Source organism: Serinus canaria, chromosome 4 (genome assembly GCF_022539315.1).
Source record: "Serinus canaria isolate serCan28SL12 chromosome 4, serCan2020, whole genome shotgun sequence".
Taxonomy (NCBI): Eukaryota; Metazoa; Chordata; class Aves; order Passeriformes; family Fringillidae; genus Serinus; species Serinus canaria.
Genome location: NC_066317.1, coordinates 405,617 through 427,322, shown reverse-complemented (window position 1 = coordinate 427,322; position 21,706 = coordinate 405,617). Strand labels below are relative to the sequence as shown.

Here is a 21,706-nt window from a genome sequence, read left to right as displayed (position 1 = left end):
GTCACTCAAGGATGGACAGATGTTGCTCATCCTTGGGATGTAGTGATGCTGACTAGAGAGGAGTACTGAGAAGCTCAGGCAGCTGCTTCTTTTTTCACTTGTGTTCTCCAGGTGGCTTCTCCACGGTGTTCCTGGTGCGCACGCCCAGCGGCACGCGCTGCGCGCTGAAGAGGATGTGTGTAAATAATGTGCCAGACCTCAACATCTGCAAGAGGGAAATCACCATTATGGTAAGAAGGCCACTGCTTGGAATGGAAGAATGTGTCAGTTGGTAGTGTACACCCAGCAAATGCCTCTCCAGTGTTTCTGGGCACCTCTTGCTTTTGATGGTGTGCTCCTGATGTTCCACCAGTACTTACAGAAACTAATGCTGGCTTTATGGTTGGTGCACAATCAATTTCTGAAGGAGTTATGTCTTTGATACCTCACATGAAATGTGTATATTCCTTTTGGTCATTATGTCTGGTTCTCAAGCAAAAGGGATTTCTTCCAGTGCTGCAGTGGCAACTGAAAATCTCTCTTGGTTTTCTCAGTACTGAAGCGTAGTGTCCATTTTCTTTTTCAGAAAGAGTTATCTGGGCACAAGAACATAGTGAGTTATTTGGACTGTGCTGTCAACTCACTAAGTGATAACGTGTGGGAAGTGCTCATCCTCATGGAGTACTGTCGAGGTAAGAGTCATGGCCTAGCTTTCCAGAGGAAGATGTGTGTGCTGTCACCTGTGATTTTGCTTAAAACTGTTCCCTTGATGTAGGAGGCTAACACGTATGTGTCTCAGCTGGAATCCAGGTAGTTAGTTTGACTTTTCGGCCATTGCTACCTAGGCACTGGGCAAAATGTGAGAGTTTCACCAAGTGTTGTAATTAAGTATGGTTACAAACAGGGAAATTCATTTTTTATCTATCAGGTGCAGTTGTGCTGTTCTGCTGGTGGTGCTAAGCAACGGGTACCTTGAATGTAACTCGATAGCCAAGATTAGCAAATTTTCACCACTCTTCTCCCTTACCAATTTTTGTTCTAGTTGACAGTGTTGAAGAAGCTTCATCTGACAGGTCATTTCCTCCATGTGGATGTAGTAAAGTTCAGGTTGATAGTGCTGTCCAGAAAGATGTTAGCCACGTGTTCCCGCTTAACAATGTAACGTTGTTTGAAACAATACCAAAGTCAGGGCCTGTCTGTTTTGGTGTTCTGTTCCCCGCAGTTCACATATGTAGGGGATAAACTTGCCAATGAGTTCAAACTTAGGATTTGTCTGAAATCTAGGGAGACTGGGTGCTGGCCTCCTAGTACGAGATGGTGGTTAACCCAAGTAACTGGTGATACTCTGCAACAATGATACTGTGCTGCAGCACAAAGTAAATGCTTCTGGAAAGAAGCCCCCCATGGTCTGTCCTGCTCAACCAATACTTTGAGCTGAGGCATATGTGGGTTATATTTGCAGTATAAGCGTTGAGCCTTACAGTTTGTGCAATCTGTACCATAAGGAGTCAAAGGCAATGTAGATTAATGTAGATTTTGGGGAATGAATTAAGGAGAACTTGAAAACTAATGGCCACATTGTTGGCCCTTTACCCTGCTTGTGTGGATGATCATCTGTACCTTTCTGGGAGCTCAGCTCTGACTCGCTGTTGGTAGTACTGTTTCTCTAATGGCCCTGGTAAATAGCCCGTGGATGTCAGCTGTCAGACAACTTGGCAGTGGTAGGCCTCCTGTGTTGTGAGCATCCTTGTTTGACAGAATGCCCACCAAGGCCCTGCTGTGTCTCTGCAAGAATCATTCTTCATCTCTGTGTGCAGTGAGCATTGTGGTAGGAAGAGCTTAGTGGTGTCTGGTACAATTACTGCAAGGAACAGTGAAGTATTGATTCCCAGTCTTAAAAGAAACCTATGAAAAGGGAGAGGGAGTTCTTCTTCCTTGGAGGATGAGTTCAGGGCTATGTTTCCCTCCTTCCCTGCCTCCCCTTTCTTCCTCATTTTGTCTCCCAGAAAGAGAGGGTGTTCAGAGAATGAATTCATGAACTCAGTTGATAGAGTTTGGGTCATGGATCCTAATGCAAGAGACAGTTTTGAGGTGACATATTGGTGTGATTAGATTCTTTTTTTGTGTTTGCAGCAGTTGGTTTCAAACACATTTCATCCTCAGACTCTATTTTCATTTGAGCCAATCATTTTTCTCTTTAGGCTGGTGCAAGAGTGTGCGGTTGGAAAAGCAGGTTTGTTTTGTTCAAATAGAGTAACTGTGGAAAACTTTGTTGCATCATAGTTGTAGACTTAATGCATATAACTGAGTCTTTACTTCTGTACCTGATAGGAATTACTTGAGAGATTTCTCCTGTTTCTTTAGCTGGGCAAGTTGTGAACCAGATGAACCAGCGTCTGCAGACAGGCTTCACGGAGCCAGAAGTCATGAGGATATTTTGTGACACCTGTGAAGCTGTTGCCAGGTTGCATCAGTGCAAAACACCTATAGTTCACCGGGACCTCAAGGTATGTATGACCTGTAGGAAAATCTGGGCTAAAATCAGGGATCCACTTGCAAAGGATTGAGGATATGGGAGAGATTTCTGTAAGACAGGTAAAGAGTTGGGAGCTTGCTGTTGGTGGAGCTATAAACAGACACTAACTATAGGACATCATTTATTGCTAAAACACAGTTTAGCAGTTGATTTTTGGGAAAACTTGCTGTTTGTGTGTGAGGACATGGAGTAACGCTTAACCTGGAAATTGATGCTTTTAAGTTAACCTGCTTTTTGTGTGTTGGTTTTCTTTGAAGGTGGAGAACCTGTTGTTAAATGATAACGGGAACTACGTTCTCTGTGATTTTGGCAGTGCCACTAACAAATACCTGAACCCTCAAAAAGATGGTGTTAATATGGTTGAAGAAGAAATTAAAAAGTAAGTAATCTGTCGTAAGAAACAACTGTGCTGCCTGGAGACTCCATGTTTTATTGTTTGGTGTGCATGTATCAGTAATGAATTGAAATTAATGGCTGATCTTGAATTAATTTTGGCATAAATATAGTAATAGACTGCAAGTATTTGATAAGATTAGCTCAGTTTATTTACAGATGGTTTTTCAAAATGGCAGTTCTTAAAAAAAAAGCTGTTGGCACAAAACATGCTGTTGTGAAAGTAAATTGTTCAAAAATATATGTCTGGCTCCTGGCCATTTTAGGAGTTGAATGTTTTTCATTTGTGCTTTTTTAATACTGCTAAGCAACTACTTGCTGAGATACCAAGAACTCAGGTAAAGAAGCACTGCAATGGATTTATGTAGTCTCATTTGCAGAGTATGGTCCATGTCCCTTCTCCTGAGATTGATCAGAAAAATATTTCAGCTTTTCTTAGACACACTCTTGAAAACTTCTATTATTGTTTTGCCTTTCTGGGCTAACTCCTGCAGAGGGGTTAGTACAGGCTGCTTGTTTTCAAGTCATGAAGCGAGACAGGCTTTTTCCATCTCTGAAGTATTTGAACTACCAGTTGAGCACTTGTTCTGGGGTGTTAATGTTTTGAAGTGTGCATTCTGCATGTTTCACTGTGAGATGGGGAGAGCCCTTGTAGGACTCAGCTGTCATTCCCCACAGGTGACTGGCTGCGTATGCACAGTCACTCTGGCAGAAGTCTGCTTTGGGGCAACAACACTAAAAGCCAATTTTACGTGACTTAATGCTTATTCTTGTGTAGGATAGTTCATGCTGCTGCTCCGGATATTATTTGTGATGTTACAAATGCACTAATGACATGGATCTGCAAGACAGTTCCAGGCACATGTCTGAAATTTGTATGGTGGTGTGTGCATGGTGGATCAGGAAAGTACCCTCTCACTTGTGATGCTAGAGTTTTAGCTATGTCCTCTCTATTTTATATTTCTAGGTACACTACACTATCGTACAGAGCTCCTGAGATGATCAATCTATATGGAGGAAAGCCAATAACTACCAAGGCAGATATCTGGGTAAGCAAAAAATTAGGTAGTATGATCTATGGGACTGGTTAAAGAAGAGAGAATTAAAACCAGCATTGACTGACTGGAAAATGAGTTATTGGGAAATGAAATACTTGGGGCATTTATAGAACACAGAACAGTAGCGGTATCTTGAGTAGTTAGGTTTTTGTAAATAAAATGAATTCCATGTTTGTTTTGTTTTTTTAATTTAAAGGAAGTGGGTTGAGATTTAGATCATCTTTTTATGTTCGCTCTGGCTTCTCCTTGATAGCCCCCAGCAATTTCTTACGGAAACATGTTGCCAGTATGATCAAGGAAGGTATTTTTAGTAGTTGATGTGCAGACAAGGAAGAAAATAGGAAATGTAGTGCCCAGAGTTGTGATATCTGTGGGTGATATGACACTGAGAATGCAGCTTTGGTGTGCCCTGGTTTGTACTAGGTGTGCCACAGGAATCAGTGGAAGAGCAAGTGTCGTTAGAGCAGCTTTGATCCATCAGCTGTGTTCCAAAATGCAGCTCCTATACAGCATGTCACCATCACTGTGGCCAGGGGCAAGGGCTTGCTCTCATCTCCTCACAGGGCTCGTGTTTCTTTTACAGGCGCTGGGCTGCTTGCTGTATAAGCTGTGTTTCTTTTCCCTTCCCTTTGGAGAGAGTCAGGTGGCCATTTGCGACGGGAGCTTTACCATCCCGGATGGCTCGCGGTACTCGCACAGCGTGCACTGCTTGATCAGTAAGTACACAGGCACTGGCAGCAGCCCCTCCAGCTCATCCAGCCAGCAAAGCACAGCAGCTGCTGCTCAGCACCCTCGCTGTCAAACCCTGCCACGGTCACCTGTGCTTCTCAACTCCCCAAGAGCCTTCTTGAAGCTCAGGGGAACCTTTTGGTTTCTCTGGGACTCAGGAATATTTTTTTTTTTCTTTAGGTGTTGATAAATCCCAAAGAAATGTGGGAATGCACTCTATTTATTGATTAGGTCTCTTTATTCATATTTTTTGCCCTGAAGTGTGTGTTTTCTTTGGAATGTTAGACTTTTCTGTCCAAGTTGGACAGTTGTGCTTAGATAAATTTAAAATGCAGCTTTAGCATAGCAACATGAGCGTGCTGAGATTAATTGCACTGGGGACAACTTTAATAGTAGCTGCATGCTTTATACCAGAACAAAAATCTGGAAAGGTTTGTGCAACCCCAAGTGTCAGACCTGAGCTCTGGCAACAGTTTGTGGAAGCACTAAGTGTGTGAAGGAAAACTTTGGACATGAAGCAGTTCTGAGGCTTGTGATTCAACCATTACCCAGGCACAGAGATGTAGGAGGTAATATTTACAGTAATTATCAGTACTGTCCTTGTTTTCAGCTTAGAGTAGGCTGCCTTGCAAGAGTGAGATGGACGCCATGTGAAAAATTTAAAAGGTTTGAGTAAGACCTCTTCTAACTCAAAGCTGTGGATATGTTGACCACATATCCATAGTTTATGCTTTTATATATTAAGCAATAACAAATCCAAACCACTTTGAGTGCACATTCATAGTTGAGAGACAGCAGTTATGATAGTAAGCACTTGGCTTCTGCCAGTACTGACAAAACAAGATGAATTTTTGAAGGACTTAAGTACTTTTCTCTGTCACAGTGTTACTTTTTTTTTTTTTTTTTTTAGGGAAGTATGGGTTTTAATCCTTTCTTCTAGGTATGAATGCAGATTTTTTAAGTTCAATGGATGGTTGTGCCAAGTTGAGCAGTACTGACATGGAATATATCTGGGTGTGGCAGAATGTCCTCGTGTAAACTTCCCTTCTTTCCATTTGGAGTGAAAGTCATAAAAAACTGCCCTTCATCATAAAAGTTATTTCAGGGACTGTGGCTTCATCCCAGCTCTTTTACAAGGCAGTGAGTGAGGAGAAATAAGCTGAACATGCCCCACCCCGTGAACTTAACATTTCAAAATCAAGTGGCAGGAGTCACTTCACTGAGTGTTCTGCTTCCATGTCATGGTGCTGCCACTGAATGCTGGGATCTGTTATTTTGGTCAATGTCTTGAAAATTAAACTTGTGGTGAACTGTACAGGTCATGAAATAATGACTTTGTGTGAAATTCTGGGGTCTGTCACTTTTTTTTTTAACCTATGGAGGATTTTTGTAAAATGTGTTAGGTTGACTGTTCTGCTGAGCATTTGTGCAAGTGTACTTCACTTTGCTCATCAAAAGTGTGAAGTTAAGTTTTCATGTTGTTCATTTACTTCATAGCAGAACATCTTTTTAGAAGTGTAGGTTTTTTATAAAGTCTATTTTACTGTTATGTTCTCTGGTTATCTAGGCAGGATTGCTGGGTTATGTGTACTGTGTTATATTGGATTTCTTGGGAAAACAATACACCGTTTAATTTAGGAAGCAAATGTTTGAGAGGGAACATAAGGAATTTTGTCTTGTCAGGGAAAGGTCCTTTTATTAATGAAACTGTATTACTTTTATAAGCAGAATTGTTCATAGTCAATGAAACCTACAGAGAAAAGCCCTTAGCTTGATGAAGTAAGATGTGTCAATCTTGTTTTAGCTATGTTGAATTTTATGTTAATCCTGGAAAGTGTTAGTGCAGTCAGTTGATTTTGTGTTTCTCTCTGCAATTACTAATTCCTACTTCAGTTAAGTTCCCTTTTGCACAGCTGAGTGTCAACATATCAAGCAGCATTCATGTTCTCCAATTGTTTTTGACACTATGAACTATTTGACTTGACAATAACTATTACAAAAAGTCCCCCACACCCAAGATAACAGTGCAAATGACTGTTATGGTGATAAGCCGATTTGGTGCAACTGCTGGATTTTTTCCTTGCTGGTAGCGTACTGTCTCAACAGGCTTTTTGTGATCTAGCAGTGATAAGTCTTATCAATTTTTGCAGGATATATGCTTGAACCAGATCAAGAGAAGAGACCTGATATCTTTCAAGTATCTTACTTTGCCTTTAAAATTGCCAAAAAGGAGTGTCCAGTGTCTAATATAAATGTAAGTACTCTTGCCTTCCTTGTGTGGTTTCAGTGTGTTACGTAGGCAGTATTGGGAATTCAGTGAGGGAGCTGAGAGGTCACGTCAGTTCTGTCACATGCCTGGTCCCTGAATGTAACACAGAGCAGAGAACACGTCGAGCTGATGTTGTGTGCACGCAGTATGAGCTCTGTATAAATAAAACATGTTCTTAATTGGGAGGGCATAGCTCTGTGGGCTGTATTGCTACCATACCAATACCCAGCTTGGGATTTTAGCTATTAGTGATCTCTTAATGCAATCAATCTTAAATATACAGATGTTAACCTTGTTGACAGTAGAAGGCTGAATGTTGTAAATAGAGTGTCAAGAGCATGTATGTTTGCTCTTGGGTAAACCCTTTGCTTAGGCATCCTTAGCAATTGTGGTAGTCCATTGGAAGGACTCCAGTGAGTTGGAAAGCAAACAGAGCAGTACTTGAGTCAGCCTGCCTTCTTATCCTTGCTTTCTCTGGGGGTCTGAGCTTGGCCTGCAAGATCACTTGCTTCACAGATAAAATTATGTCTGTAGTACGATGGAAGCTGTGGAGTTTTAGCTAATGTTGAGTATTATTAATTGGCTCTCAAGACAAGCATCAGGAAAAATCCATCTCAAAATTGAGTTTGCAACAGATACCAGTTGCAGTAATCTCTGTCTTCAGAGACAGACCAGTGAATTTTCAGAGATCCCTTTGAATTCCTTTTTTCCTTTGTCATTGTAGAAGGATGTCCTCAGTAAATATAAGTGTTGGCTTTCGGAAACAGATTGCAATAAACCAGGAAGTCTCGAAATACTTGAACGGTCTCTATTTGTAAGCAGATGTAGGTTTGCATTTGTTATGTGCATTTGTTGTGAGAGATGATTGATTTCCTCCTTTGCCCCAAACTGCCGTATTCCTTATAAAACACAGACCAGGTTTTGGGATTTATTCAGGAATGGGGTGGAGGTGGGGGTAAGCTAAAGGCCCATCAAAGCTTTGGTGCTGCATGGTTTTCTGGAATTAGTGTTCTGGTGGAAGAGCAGAGTGTGCTAAAAAGTTTCCTCCCAGGATTGGTCTTTGCTTTAGAGAGTGAGGCTGAAGTGAGTCTCTGTGCAGTCACACAAAGTGCTGGGAGACCATGGTGCACCCTATTGTTGATAGCTGGCAGTGTACCTGAAGTGAAGCAGCTGACTCAAGTGTCAGACCAGTCAGGTCCCACTTTACTTGTGCCACACACTGAGAGGATGTAGAGATACTGGTAAGGTAAACCCTTTTCCAGCTACAGCTGTGAGTTCTGCCTGAGGCCTTGGCAGGTGGATGTCTTGAATCCAAGTATTCCTCTTCAATATGTAACAAGTGTTTTTCTTTCAGGATCTTGGTTTTTTAATTTATCCAAATTTGTTTTTCCCAAGAATTCTCCTGTCCCCTCAAGTCTTCCTGAGCCCATGACAGCTAGTGAGGCAGCTGCTAGAAAAAGCCAAATAAAAGCAAGGTGAGCAGAGGATGTGACTTCTCTCCTAATGCTGTTAAGCTACATGTTTGCTTAAAATGTCTTTTCATACACTTGTGAATAAATGAGGTGTTACCTCAGTAGAAGTCATTAGATAAACTGCATTTCTAAGAACTTCAAGTCTGTTTGGATTCCGCTCCTTTGCTTTTTTTCATTACATTGAGAATCCATGGAGAGAAACAAATATTTTGAAGGTAAATGGGTTTTGTTATTTGTTTTTGAGAAATTGACATTTTATGGAAAAGATTTACTTTTTTTGTCCTTGTTAATAAAAACAAAACAAAATCATTGGAGTTCCTCTCCATGCTTTTAATTTCTGCTATGATCTAGTGTGTGTGCACCTAAGGCTGATGCTGAGTAAATACTTTACCTTTGTTTCCTTGTTAATGGAAGTTATTTGGGTTTGAATCTGCCAGCGTGTGTGACTTGGATACTTTTACATTTAGCTATAATTATCAGTTCCGTTTGTGAGAGAAGAAATGAAAACATAAGAAATTGGTAGAAGTAGAAATAATGTGACCTAATGCATAATGTTTTCTGTTCTCTTATTTCTTGTACATATGGACAGTAGTCCTGTTCCTAGTTGTAGGGTTGTGGTCTCAAACACGGGACTGGAGTTTTAGGTAACTAATTTAAAGATACTTAGAAGCAGTGCTGAAGTAGAGTAGCACATGATTAAGACATGAGTCACCTGTTAAGAGATGTACTGTGTCAAATTTGAAGTAGAAATATTTGTCTTTTCATCAAGTGTCTTACATGGAGAAAAATTGTCCTTTCAGAATAACAGATGCTGTAGGACCAACAGAAACCTCAATTGCACCACGACAAAGACCAAAGGCCAATTCGAGCACTGCCCCTTCCAGTGTGCTGGCGATCCAGAGCTCAGCAACTCCTGTCAAAGTACAAGTTCCTGGGGAGTTTGCTAATCGTGGCCAAAAAGGTAACTTGAACTCTGAGCATGGACCAAAATAAGGAAGCAATTGTGCCTCTCTTCCTCTTCTTGCTCTTCCAGAGATAACATTTAAAACTCAGTTTTGTCAGTCTTATTTTTTTATCTACCAAAAACCAAATCTTCATTTCTGAAAGATTCTGACTGTCTGAGCTGTAAATTTGAGGTGCCGCAGAAACTAAATTGAGACTGAGAAGTGCAAGTGTTTTTTCCTTGTGCTTAACACTGGTTTTTGAATGAACTTGCCCACTGCAGACAGAAGTTCACGCTTGTTTTGACTTGTGAATAATTCACAAAAAGTACAGAGCTCTTCTGTATAAAACTGGGTTTTTTATAGTAGGAAAGATATTCTCCGATGTCTCAAGAAGTCATGAGATAGCACCAATAGGTTGGTGGTATTTGTAGGCTGGAAACATGTCTCTTCTATCATGACTGACAATTGATTCCACGTGGCACTGTGGGTGCAAGAGGAATTAGGGGAACTCATTCCAGTGAAATGGGTTTTCAAAAAATCCTTGCTCTTTTTCTCATTCAGAAAGAGTTATGGCTCTGATAAATATTCCCTGAAGTAGGTGACCTTTGTACCTAGGACACTTTCTAATTGCATTTTATGCTGTTATGTGCCTACTGTAGAAAAGCAAAGAGTAGTTTCAGGGATGGTATTGGAGAAGTCTTGAGGCCACTGGGAACGTTTGTGTCCCAGGTTTAAGTATTTTTTACTAGGTGGGATCCATGTAACATCCAGCGTGAAAAGCTTTATCTGTTATGACAAGGAACAGATCATTCATGGGCACTTCAGACTGTAAAACACATTGTGGCAGAGAGAAATTTATGGTAGTACCTATCTCTTAAAAGGTGCAAAAGCAATTGAGTGGCAAAATTCATCAGGTGTTCTGTTTAAGGGAGTTTGATGGACAAGCTACTAGTTTTCCTTAGGGGGGAAAAAAAAACCCTCTGTGTTGAACACACACAAAGCTGCATTTTGAGATAAGGGTTTGAGATCCTGCAGTGTGTAACTTAAATGCTGGTAAAGCACAAGTCTGGAACCCAGCTTGCTATCATGAGACCAGGGGAAGCTTCCAGCATCTTGCACATAGAAATGGTTCATTTGTAGGCCTGGAATAACTTGAGAAGAAGTCAAGTCGGTATCTACTGGGTGTCCTGGTTGTCACGCTGGGAAGAGATGTTGACAGTGTCAGCTTGAGGTGAAAAGCAGCCAGGGAGAGCTCTGGCTGAAGCTGGGGGGCTGGATGTCAGTAGTCTTGTCTCTCACAGGAACCACTCGACCAGGGAATGGACAAGACATCTCACAGTCCCAAGGGACCACCCCACAGCAGCACAGGGTCCTCCAGCAGCTGCAGCAGGGAGACTGGAGACTGCAGCAGCTGCACCACTTGCAGCACCAGCCCACCATGCAGGATGCTTATATCCAGCAGGTACAGTCAGAGCTGTCAGACAGGTGTTGGAGACTCATTGTGTGTGTTCATAACCCTTGGAATCATTCAACACTTGTGCTGATGCTGCCTGTACTTTTCCAGCTAAAACAGCTCTTGTTCCTTCCTTGGCCCTGTAATGTCTGTCCTAGAAAGTTGCTTGCCTTGTGCTGTGTTCATGCAGTTTGACCCTGAATTCCATCTTGCTTGGCATCACCACTGTGTGACTTCAAGGCTTTACCCATGTGTAAAGGAGCTTGGCATAAATGATGGGAGTGATTATGGTGATGATGTTGTGCTTGCAGTAGATGGCTGTACATGCACCAGTGCTGAATATGCTGTCTGATTTGTTTTTTCTTTGGTTTTTTTGGGGGTTTTTGTTAAGAATTGGCTGGGGAGTGGAGGAAGGAAAAAGCTGCCAAACAGAGTGATTCAAGTGCAGTGACTGAATTGCAAACTGGTTCTTGATGATATGATGTCTTAATTTAAAAATGCCATGGAGTCATAGATGTGATAGTCAGCAGAAGCATTAATTAAAATACCTGCTTATTCTGAGGGGGCATCATTACTTTCTAAAGCTATTTTTTGTCTTTGCAGTATCACCAAGCAGTGCACCAGCAGATGGTCCAGCAGCAGCTGTTGCTGCAATCTGTGTACCAGCAGCAGCCTGCCCAGTCACAGTATCCTGCCATGGTAAGTCACAGAGATAGTACAGTCTTAAAATATGGCCTGTGCTTGTGAATCTGCTTTTATAGATGGAGTAAGAGAAGTGCCTGGCTAGTTGCACTGAGCTGTGGGCGTGGTAATAGTGTGCAGTTTGGCATCTAAAATAATATTTAGTTGGTGGGAAGTTAATGCAAACCAGCTTGTCTGGAGTTGCACTTGTGTATTAATAATAAATGTCCTAAGTTTCACAAGGTCTGTCTGTGCTCATTTGAAATGTCCTTGGTTCATGTTTCCAGTACTAGCCACAGTAGCAAATACATGTTACACAAGAGTGACTGAAGATGGTGATATCCAGTTGTTAATTGAAAAGCAGAAGAGCTGACTGCCATAGCCTGTTTTGTAAAGATCAGGAGAAATTGTCCTGGAATCTTGTATTAGGATTTAAGAATAGAGTATGATGAACTCAACACAATTAGCCATGTTGCGGTGGCATATATTTGGGTTGCAGTAATCACAGAAATGTAAGTGGTAATAGGCTGTAAGAGAGAAGCAGTCTCTGACCTGTTGGAGCGGGGTTTCTCTGTGCCCCTGTGTTCTGGAGGGTGGTGGAGGTGGCTGTGTGTGTGGCTGCAAGAGCAGTGCTGGTAGTTGGCAGAAGAGTTTCAGCCAGCCCGTGTGTGTTCTGTAACACAGCCCTACCTCCCCAGGTGCAGCAGTACCAGCAGGCTCTCCTGCAGCAGCAGATGCTGGCTCAGCAGCGGGCACAGCAGGTGCAGTCCCCTGAGTACATCACTTCTCCTCAAGACTTTGCACCAGCCTTAATCTCCTTCCCCAGGTCGCTCCCAGTGCATGGTGGAACAATGGCAGATCCTCCCTACCCTACCAACAGGTGAGAATTGTGGCTCAGCTGAGCCTGGGGGTTACTCCTGGCTTACATTGCTAGTTGTGGTGGGCACTGCCAAAGCCTTTTCTTAGAAGGTACTTGCTTTGGTAGTAAGAGATTACTTAGAGCAGTTGGATAGTGGGTGTTCAGTGGTAAAGGATATTTTGGGAGCAAAGTGAGACAGTTTGTTAACAGATGAGCCTGGTACGATTTCTTTTAACTATTTCTTCCAGTATTTCTTGTTCATGGATTTACTCCAGGAACTGACTGCTAACCACTTTTCTTGGGGTGGTCAATAGTCTATGTTGAATGAGGTTATGTGTGTCTGAAAGGAGTTTCAAACACCCTGTTGAGAGAAGCTTTGTAGTTGGCCTTGATGTGCTAGGGCTGCCAGCTGCTGTGCTCAGAGGTGTGACCCGAGTATGTAACATGAAGTACACCTCAGAAGAGATACAGTCCCTGGGAAATGGCCCTCTGACCTGCCGTTCCATAATAAATGGTAATAAATGATGACTATTGCGTTAATTCTTGTCAACAAATCCCCTTCTTTTCTGACTTAAAAATAAAAGAACCTAGAGATTTGTCTGGTTTCACTGACGTTAGAAACCAGGTTATAGATTTGTCTAGGTTCCTTTTAGGCTTCTTTTAAATTAGCCTTCAGATTTTTGGGATGAGTTCTTTATAGTTTGTGTGTAGGACTTAGCATTGTGAAGCATGTCTCAGATTTTGACCCTGATAACCAATCCTGTCATGTTTCTCTTTATTTGCTTCCTTGAACTGACTCTACAGGTCAGGCATTCCTGATGCTGAAGCAATTGCCAGTTACCCCAAGCAGAACATCAGTAACCCACCTGATATGTCAGGTTGGAATCCATTTGGAGAGGACAATTTTTCCAAGTTGACAGAGGAGGAGCTGCTGGACAGAGAGTTTGACCTGCTGAGATCAAGTAAGGGACGCTTGAAGGCTTACTTTGCTTCCCAGTAAATGAGGGCTCTGTGGTTGCTCAGCAGTTCCAGCACCTGCTTGTCCAAGGACCGTGCAGGCTGTGTACAGAACGTTCTTTCTGAGCATTTGAGGGCACGGTTGGGCCTGTCTTCCTTTCCTTTTCCTTTTTGAAAACATGTGCAATGGGAGCTCACCGTCTGAAACTGGTAGTTACTGACTCAATTACTGCAAAAATTGTAGTATCCTAGCTCTTCTACACTGCTTGTGTCGCCTTCATTGCCAAGAGGCTCTCAACAGCAGAGGTATGTTGTCAGATGGGAAGAGAATTTTGGCTGCTTGCTTTATTCCTTTCCAGCTTTTTTCTTGCACACCAGAGCAGAAGATGGTGTGGGTCTGAAATGTCCTTTGAAAATGCCTGAAAGAAAATTGATCTATTACATTACGTTAATGTTTTGTACTGTCCTTTTTGAGTGGCTACATGTAAGGGCTGGTTTATTGTACTGATATGGCAATAGTTGAATAAACTTTTTCCTCATGAAGTCAGTTATCTCCATGGTTTTTACTTGGAATTACCTTCTGTTCTTAATTGCTGAACATGTGCTTGTTAGTTGCTCTTCCTATAACTGATTTTGTTGAGATTAGATTTATTAGTGGGACTTGGAAGATGTGACATTGTTAAAAAACAGATTGTATATGCTTGGCTGTCTATCAGCAAGTTTCTTGCAATTAAAAGGACATTAAAGTTGATTTTTGAGCAACTGTAAAAAATACCTTTGCCTTCAATTCAATCCTATTGGATGTGCACTTTACCTGTTAATCCTTTAGGAAAGTGACTGGGTGGGTTTGTTTGTGAAACTCTAGTTGTTAGTTTTCCCTTGTGTCCTGTGCGGATTGAATCAGATTCCTGTTTTTGAGTTGGGAATGTAGCCTGCACACATTTTACAGTCAAATGTCTCTCTGGTAGCTGGGAAAAATGACTTATGTACTAGCTGAAATTTACCATTCCTTCCAAATCCAAGTTAAGGATTGGATTCAGTAGTAGAATTGAATATCAGTAAGCATGCTCCTTCCGAATGTGGTCCTTAGCCTTTTGCAATAACACGCTCGTGAATCTGGAGCAGGTCAGTTTGTACCAAAGGTCAGCACAAGGCCACCCGCTTTCAGAATCTGTGTTCTCAACACAGGACTGCTGGCACTGCTTATTCAAGTTGGATGAGATTGATTTGGTTAAGCCCCAAGTTTTGAACACATGCAAGGACCAAAGAAGGTGATAACCCAGATACATTTTGGGCTCAGCTCTTCAAGGTAGTTCAGGGCACAGGAGAGCTGGGTGTGATAACACACTTGATATGTTGTATTTGAAATGTGAACCAAACCCAATGGCACAGCTCTGCTCAGTAGTAACCAGCATTAGGGGTTTTAGTCACTCACGTAAAGAAAATGCAGAAATAAGCCTGAGTCACTCCCTTGCCAGCAGCACACTAGATGGCGGCCTTGTCTGTTCCTTAGATATGCATAAAGGTTGAAGGCAGAGTTCTCTTTAGGTGAAGGTTATCTGCTCTGAGGGAAAAAGGCTGTTGAGTACTAACTAACTTCTTTGCAATCTAGAGAGAAGGAAATTGCAGATGCAGATTTGATCAGTGGTTCTGTTTTTCTTCTACTAAAGCCAGCTGCTGTTCTGTCCTTTATAACTCACATGCAGTGATGTGTAAGTTGGTGTGCTCACTAGTGTTCAAAACACAAATCCTTTCTTGCTCTTTTCAGAAGCCTCGTTTATATTGTTGAGCTGATGCTTTTTACATAAATTAAAGCTGTTTCTAAATCTGGCAAATATTTTTAAAGCTTACATGTTTATGACACTAACACCTAAATAAATATACAAAGCCTTTGTTAGAGGATGAAGATGTTGCCACAATTTGTCAGGCTGGCATTACCATGAGATTTCATGTGTGGAGGGGCTTAATGTCAGTGTGTGCAGCGATGGGTACTGCTGGGGTGATTAATCACTTCTCTTGAAAGGGGATCCAGTTCCCAGGACAGAACACATTGCTTGTACCTGGTGAGGGTTTTCCTAGTAGAATGGTGCTGGTTGCAGTGGAAGATGATGTGCAATTGGATGGATTTCTGAACACCTTTGTGGAGAGCTGTGACACAGAGTGACAGCTTGGAGTCCTGGCTCCTGTTGTTTCTCTGTTGTTGCTGTTGCTGTGATCATCAGTTAGTGGTGGGCCAGAAGCGACATCTGATGCTGCGTTTCTGACAGCACTGTGAGGAAGTAGATTTCTTAAACAGCTCCTCTAACCACTTAATCATCTGTGCAGAATTGGGAGCCAAGAAAGTGAGTCTGCTTCCTGCCTGGGAAAGAACCCCCAGCCCAGCTTCCATAGCATTGCACAAAGGCTTGGGATCACCCTGGTGCTCCTGCAGGGACAGGTGTGGGTGCAGAGCCTCCCAGGCCCTCTGCCTGTCTCCTTGCAGTAGGAAGGAGCTACCCAGACCAGCTGTGCCGGCAAGAGCTGTGCTTGTTACAAGCATACAAGATACTCCTCCCTCAACCTGTACAGTGCATAGCTTTGCATAGGTGTAAGTCTTTCCATTTTTATTTTATTTTACTTTATTTTTTGTTCTGTCCCATTTTGTATTTTACAGACAGGCTGGTGGACAGGAGAGCATCTTCAGATAAGAATGTGGAGCCACATGCTGTTCCACAGACAAGTCCTGCTGAAGATCCCTTTGGTTCTGTTCCTTTCATTTCTCAGCAAGGCAAGTTCCATCTGTGACCTGATTACCTCGTAGCTGTATGCATACATACCCATAGGTGTATGTATTTGCTGAAGTATGCACAGCAGTTCAGTGACCAAAGAATGGCCAAGGGCTCTGCTGCCTCCTAACAGCACTTGGGTTGAAGGGATGTGTTGGTGTGTTCATTACCTCCAAGTAAAACCACCTGTGCATCTGGCTGCTGGTGCCTGTGGAGCCTTGGGACCGACTGCTTGGGGTGTGGTTCTGCTGGGCCAGTGCACTGGGCATCACCTGGGCACAACCACAAAGGCTTTTGCTCAAGGGGAATTGCTGGCTAAGGCCAAATTTTGCTGTTTCTCTGTAGTCTGCTTCTGACTCACACTGTTTCTCCAGTTCAGTTGTCCAGCCAAGTGAAGACAGTGAGCTTCTATGCGTTTAATGCACAGTTTTGGCACAAGTTGAGTCCAATGCGAATATTTTACATGGTATCTACATGGGAAGGGTGGGCATTCAATATTGCTTTTCGGTTCAGCTTTGACTATGTTTACCTTGAATGGAAATGAAAATAACATGTTATGTGGGCATTGTGAGTGGGAAACTGCATCACCCTGCAACTTAGGCAACAGTTTTAACATTTGGTTGATCTGCACTTTAGTATTTATTTTGGTACCTTTGACAAAGTAAAACCTGTGTGGTGGTTGAATGGTAAAAAGGAGGATCAGTCACTTCTGGAGCCACTTGGGTTTTGTTGCGAGTTCTTGTGTGATAAAGGTGCCTTAGTACGACATGTACAGACTGTTCTTATGGAACTTCAAAAGCTCAGGAAACATGCCTTAAAATAAATCGGCTGGGGTCAACCTAAGGTAGTATCTGTGTTTTCTTTCACTTGGGTCCTGCATTCTTGGAGATGCTCTGGTAGGGCTGCAAGCTCACAAGGGCTCTGGTGCTCCGCGTGGTGAAGGGTGGGCAGGGTAATGCTCTTGTTTCCTGCAGAGCCTGCGGTGAAAATACCTGCTCCTGTCTCTAGACCTGCATTCATTCTGCTTGCTATAGGACTGTGTTCTTAGCTTGTGCTGGTGTTTTGCTCTCTCAGGACAAGCTTGTTTCTGTCACCTTGTTCATGGTCAGTAGTTCAGAGCCATGTGAAAGCATTTAAGTGAAGAAGGGTTTGCTCTGCAGGTGCTATTGGGAAAGGTTTCCCTGGCATCTTCATTCGAGAGGTTGCTTTGACTTAGAGGTAAGCCTGAATTCACATGCAAAACAAACAGAATGTAGCTCACACTCCATTTAAGATGGGGACCATCAGGTATTGTCTCCTGCCAAGTGTTCATACCCTTGTGTCCAGAGGTTATTGTATTGCTTTCCTCACCTGTGATCTTGGAAGTTCATTTGATTGTTGCTGGTTTGTTTAGATGGTTGTAATATAGCTTTAGATGGTAACAAATGTTTTCACTGTGGTTTAACATGTGCTTTATTTTTGTTGCTTGGAATCCAAGCTCTAATTCTTGACACACTAAGAATAAAAAAAAAAAAAAAGGGAGTTAATTCTATTAAGGGGAGGAAAAATCCCCTGAAATCCATTTATGACTGAAAAACCAGGCTGTTTGAGTCATATTGAGCTGGTTGTGTAATGATAGCTCTGGCACTGGGAAAAAAATTGTGCACTTTTTATAGCCTTTTTTCCTGGGGACTTTTAACTGGCATTTAAATAAGAATAAATATTGTCTTGGTTTCAAGAAAAGCATTGTTAATTCTGTGTTAACTGTGAGTTGCACTTAGTAAACAAATGAAGTATTAAAAAAAACCTAAATGTTAATATTGATCTTCTAAAAGCTGGTTTGTGTTCCCCACTGAACTGTTCTTAATAATGTCTTGAAAAGAGGAGTTGCAAGACAGCTAAGAACAGAAGAAAGCTGTTGACTTGGATATATTTAATTTCTAGCTGAGGGCTTTCTGGGGCCAACTTGACAAATGTCCCTCCCTGATATTTTAATTTCTGCTTGTACTTAACACTGTTGTGTGACCTGTTCTTTCTGGTTGGTTCTTTGTGATTGTGAAACGTGTAAGTGAGCAGTAAACCCCCTGTGTCCCTTTCCCAGGGCATCCAAGGACAGGTGTTTGCTTGGCAAGTGGAACAGAGGTTTAATACCTTGAGTGCAATTCCAGTGGTTGCAAGAGAGCCTCTGGGATGTCGTTCAAGCACAAGTTTCATTTCCTTATTGTACCGTGTCTCGGACCAAATGGGGAGTGTGCTAGCACTGTTTACCCAGGGCTGTGGCCACTGAGTTCTGACTTGTTCAATTACAATGACATGAAACGGTGACCTTATTAACACAGGAGCTCTCAAGTAACTACAACTGACTTCCTTGACGAGTGACAGTTCTTACTGAAGTTGTGTTCCACTGTATTGACCAGAGTTCCAGCTCAAAGGTTGTTTTTTTTTCTGCTTGGTTTTCCTTGCTCTGGTATAGATCTGATGCCTAAATTGTGTGTGTGGGTTGTGGCTGAGTAGAGTCACCCAGAGGATTGCTCCTGTTTTGGAGGCCTAAGGGTTCTCTGCTGAAAGCAGCTCTGCACTCAGTAATTAACTGACTCGGGTCACCTCCTGGGAGAGAGCAGCAAGATGGTGAATGTCATGTGTCGTCTTTGGACCCACCAACATCAACTGCTGGTAATCTGGCTAAGCAGGTGTCACCAGGTATGTTAACCCCTGTCTGGGAAGCAGGAGAGGCTGGAATTGGAAGCCTTCCATCATTGCTGAGAAAGTCTGTGGACTGCTGTGACTGGGGATATTTCCTGTGGAGCTGAGAGTGCATTTCAGGCTGGCACTGATGCAAGGGTCACCAGGAGAAGAAACCTGCAACTGGATGGACTATAGCTGCTTGTCTGTTAGACCTTCTGTGCTTATTTTTGTCCAGTGGGAATGGAGAGCCAGCAGCGACACTTGTGTCCCTTGGCACAGAGGGAAAGGGGTGTGAAATGAGCTAACAGGTGCTGGGTTCCTCTCAGTCTGGGGCATAGGGAACCACTGTGCAAGCTCTTGGTGTCTCTCACCCTTGGTGTGTATCCTACTAAAAGCGTTCTCACGAGTAAAGTTGCTGCACACACTGCTTTATGCCTGAAGTGTTGTGGAAAATAGTAGTGCTCTAAAACCTGAGATGACTGGAAAAGAAACTTGGTCTGGGAAAGAATTCCAATGTTTGCTCTGATAGAAACAAACCCTACATTGCAGACCTCTTAATGAAAGAGAGAATTAAATAGCCAGCACTGGGGCACTTAAGCACTTCCCATGTGGAAAACAGGTCCGGGTTCTGGAATGCCTGAACTGGATGGTGATGGTGGAAAAGACATCTCCTGTGGACAGCGTTTTGGAATGGAAATGTTTGATTCAAGTGTGTGCTAACCAGCTTGTGCTTTGTTATTATCAAGTGTTTCAGAGAAAGACACTTTGTGGTGCTCTCAAATGTAAGAAGGAAGTGTCATCAATATAGTACAGTTGGCTGGTGAGCTGTACCTTTGGCCATCTTGCATTTATTCACACTAATGATCTGTGGGATGAAGCTGGGCTAGGATGGCCTTTTGCTTCCCTCAGCTTAGTACTGCGATGCCCAGAAGGAATCCAAGAATTGAGGTAACACTCCAAGTTACATGGATGGGCTGTGTGAGCTGTGGAGATGTTGGGCAGTGTTGCCTGAAGCTGTTTCAGGCTCCTGTGGAAGAATCTCCGTGAGCTGTCGCCTGGGATCTCGGCATGGGGTTCTGGTTCAGGTCATCTTGTTAGCAGTTCTGCTGAGTGTTGTACAGATGCTGTGTGCTGTAGATGTGATCAAGTCACTTTGTTTTGGTAGCTTCCATGGTAACCCCTTCCAAGCCACTGCAGGCCTGTTCTCTGTGCAGAGACTGAATAAAAGCGAGTCCAGTTCTGTAACGGCTTCCTTCTGACTTCAGACTTCCCACACTTGGCAACCTGGTGGTGTCTTCGAATGGTGGCCGCAAGTGTCTGCTTGGGATAAGAGGGGCTTTGTGGTGTCCTGTGTTGTCCCAGCTGTGTGGATCTTGCAGCAAACCAGCTGGCTGTGTGCCAGATGCAGTGCCATGGGAGTCATCTGGAGCCTTGGACACATCCCTTGGAATGCCCTGCTGCGGTAGGAGCTGCTGGATGCGCACGGTGTCACAGCGGAGGTGTGCGATCTCCTGGCAGGAGCAGACGTGGGGGATGATGATTCATTCAGTGGTTTTTTGTGTCCTGCTTGCAACAGGGTTTCAAACCTCTGCAAGTTTTATACCACGCCTGTGGAGCCCTGGGACCCCTGTGCAGTCTGGGCCTTTCAGTGAGACACAGAACTTAAGAAATTATTAGTACCAGACCAGAAGAAACAAAAAAGACTTGAGCTGCTTTTAGAACTTGGAAAATTCTCCTGCCAGCAGTATGTGTTTCTTTGGCAGCTGATGTTGATTGTTTAAAGGGGCCCAGACCTGTGTGCAGCGATGTGGGTGTTGTAAAGTGTTTCAGGTTTAGCTAACTTGGCAGAGTAAGTGCTTGTCAATATCTGTCCTCATTGAAAGCTTTGCTAATGTTACTCTGTACCTTCTTGGCTATGGTTTCAGTTATTCATAGGGCTTGCTGAATGCAGGTTCAGGATATTTCCCTGTATCAGGATCATCTAAAACTTCAGCTATTCTGGATACCCCTTCCTAAGTAACCTAAATTGTTCACCCGTCATAGGTATAACTGCTATGTCTGGCTTCTGCCAAGGGTCTGCCTTTTCTCTCCAAAATTATTTACTGGGGTTTTTTTCTAAGTTTTTTCAAGTCTTGCAGCAGTCATGTGCATGTTGCACTATTTTTTATGTTGCTCTTTAATTTTAATTATTTTTAAAAATGTCAGCCTAGTGCCAGGCACAAGTGTGGTATTCTTCCATTTTTGTTGCTCTTGAAAATAGAGGTGATGAGATGTGTAAATCCATTACAGTGTTGAGCAGCTGTTGCCCTGGCTGTTGTCAGAGAACTGGTGCAGATTTAGTTGCAGCCCGCCGCTAATCCTTGGGCTGACATGTGGCAAATTGTTATGAAATGATGGTGGCAGTATGTTCCCAATTCCAAAGGAGCTTAAAGCTCTTATGCCCCACTCTTGGGCTCCCCCCACGATACCCTAAAATGAAGCACCAGCAGAAGGCATGTAATTACTGCAGTTGTTAGAGGGAATTCATCCTCTTATAATCCTGTCTCTCGAAAAAGAACATCGGAACAGAAATTTCCTTGAAGATTGGGATCTTCTTATATGATTAAAGATGTTCCACCTGGCTCGCATTTGAGCCAAGAACAATTGTTCCCTACAAGCTGCAAACCTGATTAGAAGTGTGGTAATCTGAGCAGCACATTGCAAACAGATGTTGCCCCCAGTGTGCAGCAGTGCTGTATAAATGTGTATCTCAATGTCTCTGCAGCGGTGTAGCCTGACAAGATTGCATGAAATGAACATGACACAACACTTGAGTTTGGAAGTTAGTTTGGCCAGAGCATCTAGTTGTCGTTTAGCAGGGGCTTCCCCCTCTTGGGGGATGGCTTGTGTGTAGTGCTCTTTCATTTGCTAACTTACATTAGCAGTGAAACACAGCAACTGTGGTGTA

General features: G+C 42.9%; 1 protein-coding gene across 1 annotated transcript in view; it reads left to right on the top strand.

Annotated features, from left to right (window-relative positions):
* BMP2K (BMP2 inducible kinase) overlaps positions 1 to 21,706 on the top strand; it is a 49,539-nt gene that overhangs the window by 19,064 nt on the left and 8,769 nt on the right. The window contains exons 2-15 of the mRNA XM_009098524.4: positions 112 to 230; positions 566 to 671; positions 2,344 to 2,486; positions 2,773 to 2,894; positions 3,876 to 3,957; positions 4,550 to 4,682; positions 6,846 to 6,949; positions 8,360 to 8,439; positions 9,237 to 9,397; positions 10,682 to 10,842; positions 11,437 to 11,532; positions 12,213 to 12,394; positions 13,178 to 13,335; positions 15,984 to 16,097. Coding sequence (XP_009096772.2) covers positions 112 to 230; positions 566 to 671; positions 2,344 to 2,486; positions 2,773 to 2,894; positions 3,876 to 3,957; positions 4,550 to 4,682; positions 6,846 to 6,949; positions 8,360 to 8,439; positions 9,237 to 9,397; positions 10,682 to 10,842; positions 11,437 to 11,532; positions 12,213 to 12,394; positions 13,178 to 13,335; positions 15,984 to 16,097 — 1,761 coding nt within the window. The remainder of the gene's footprint in view (positions 1 to 111; positions 231 to 565; positions 672 to 2,343; positions 2,487 to 2,772; positions 2,895 to 3,875; positions 3,958 to 4,549; positions 4,683 to 6,845; positions 6,950 to 8,359; positions 8,440 to 9,236; positions 9,398 to 10,681; positions 10,843 to 11,436; positions 11,533 to 12,212; positions 12,395 to 13,177; positions 13,336 to 15,983; positions 16,098 to 21,706) is intronic.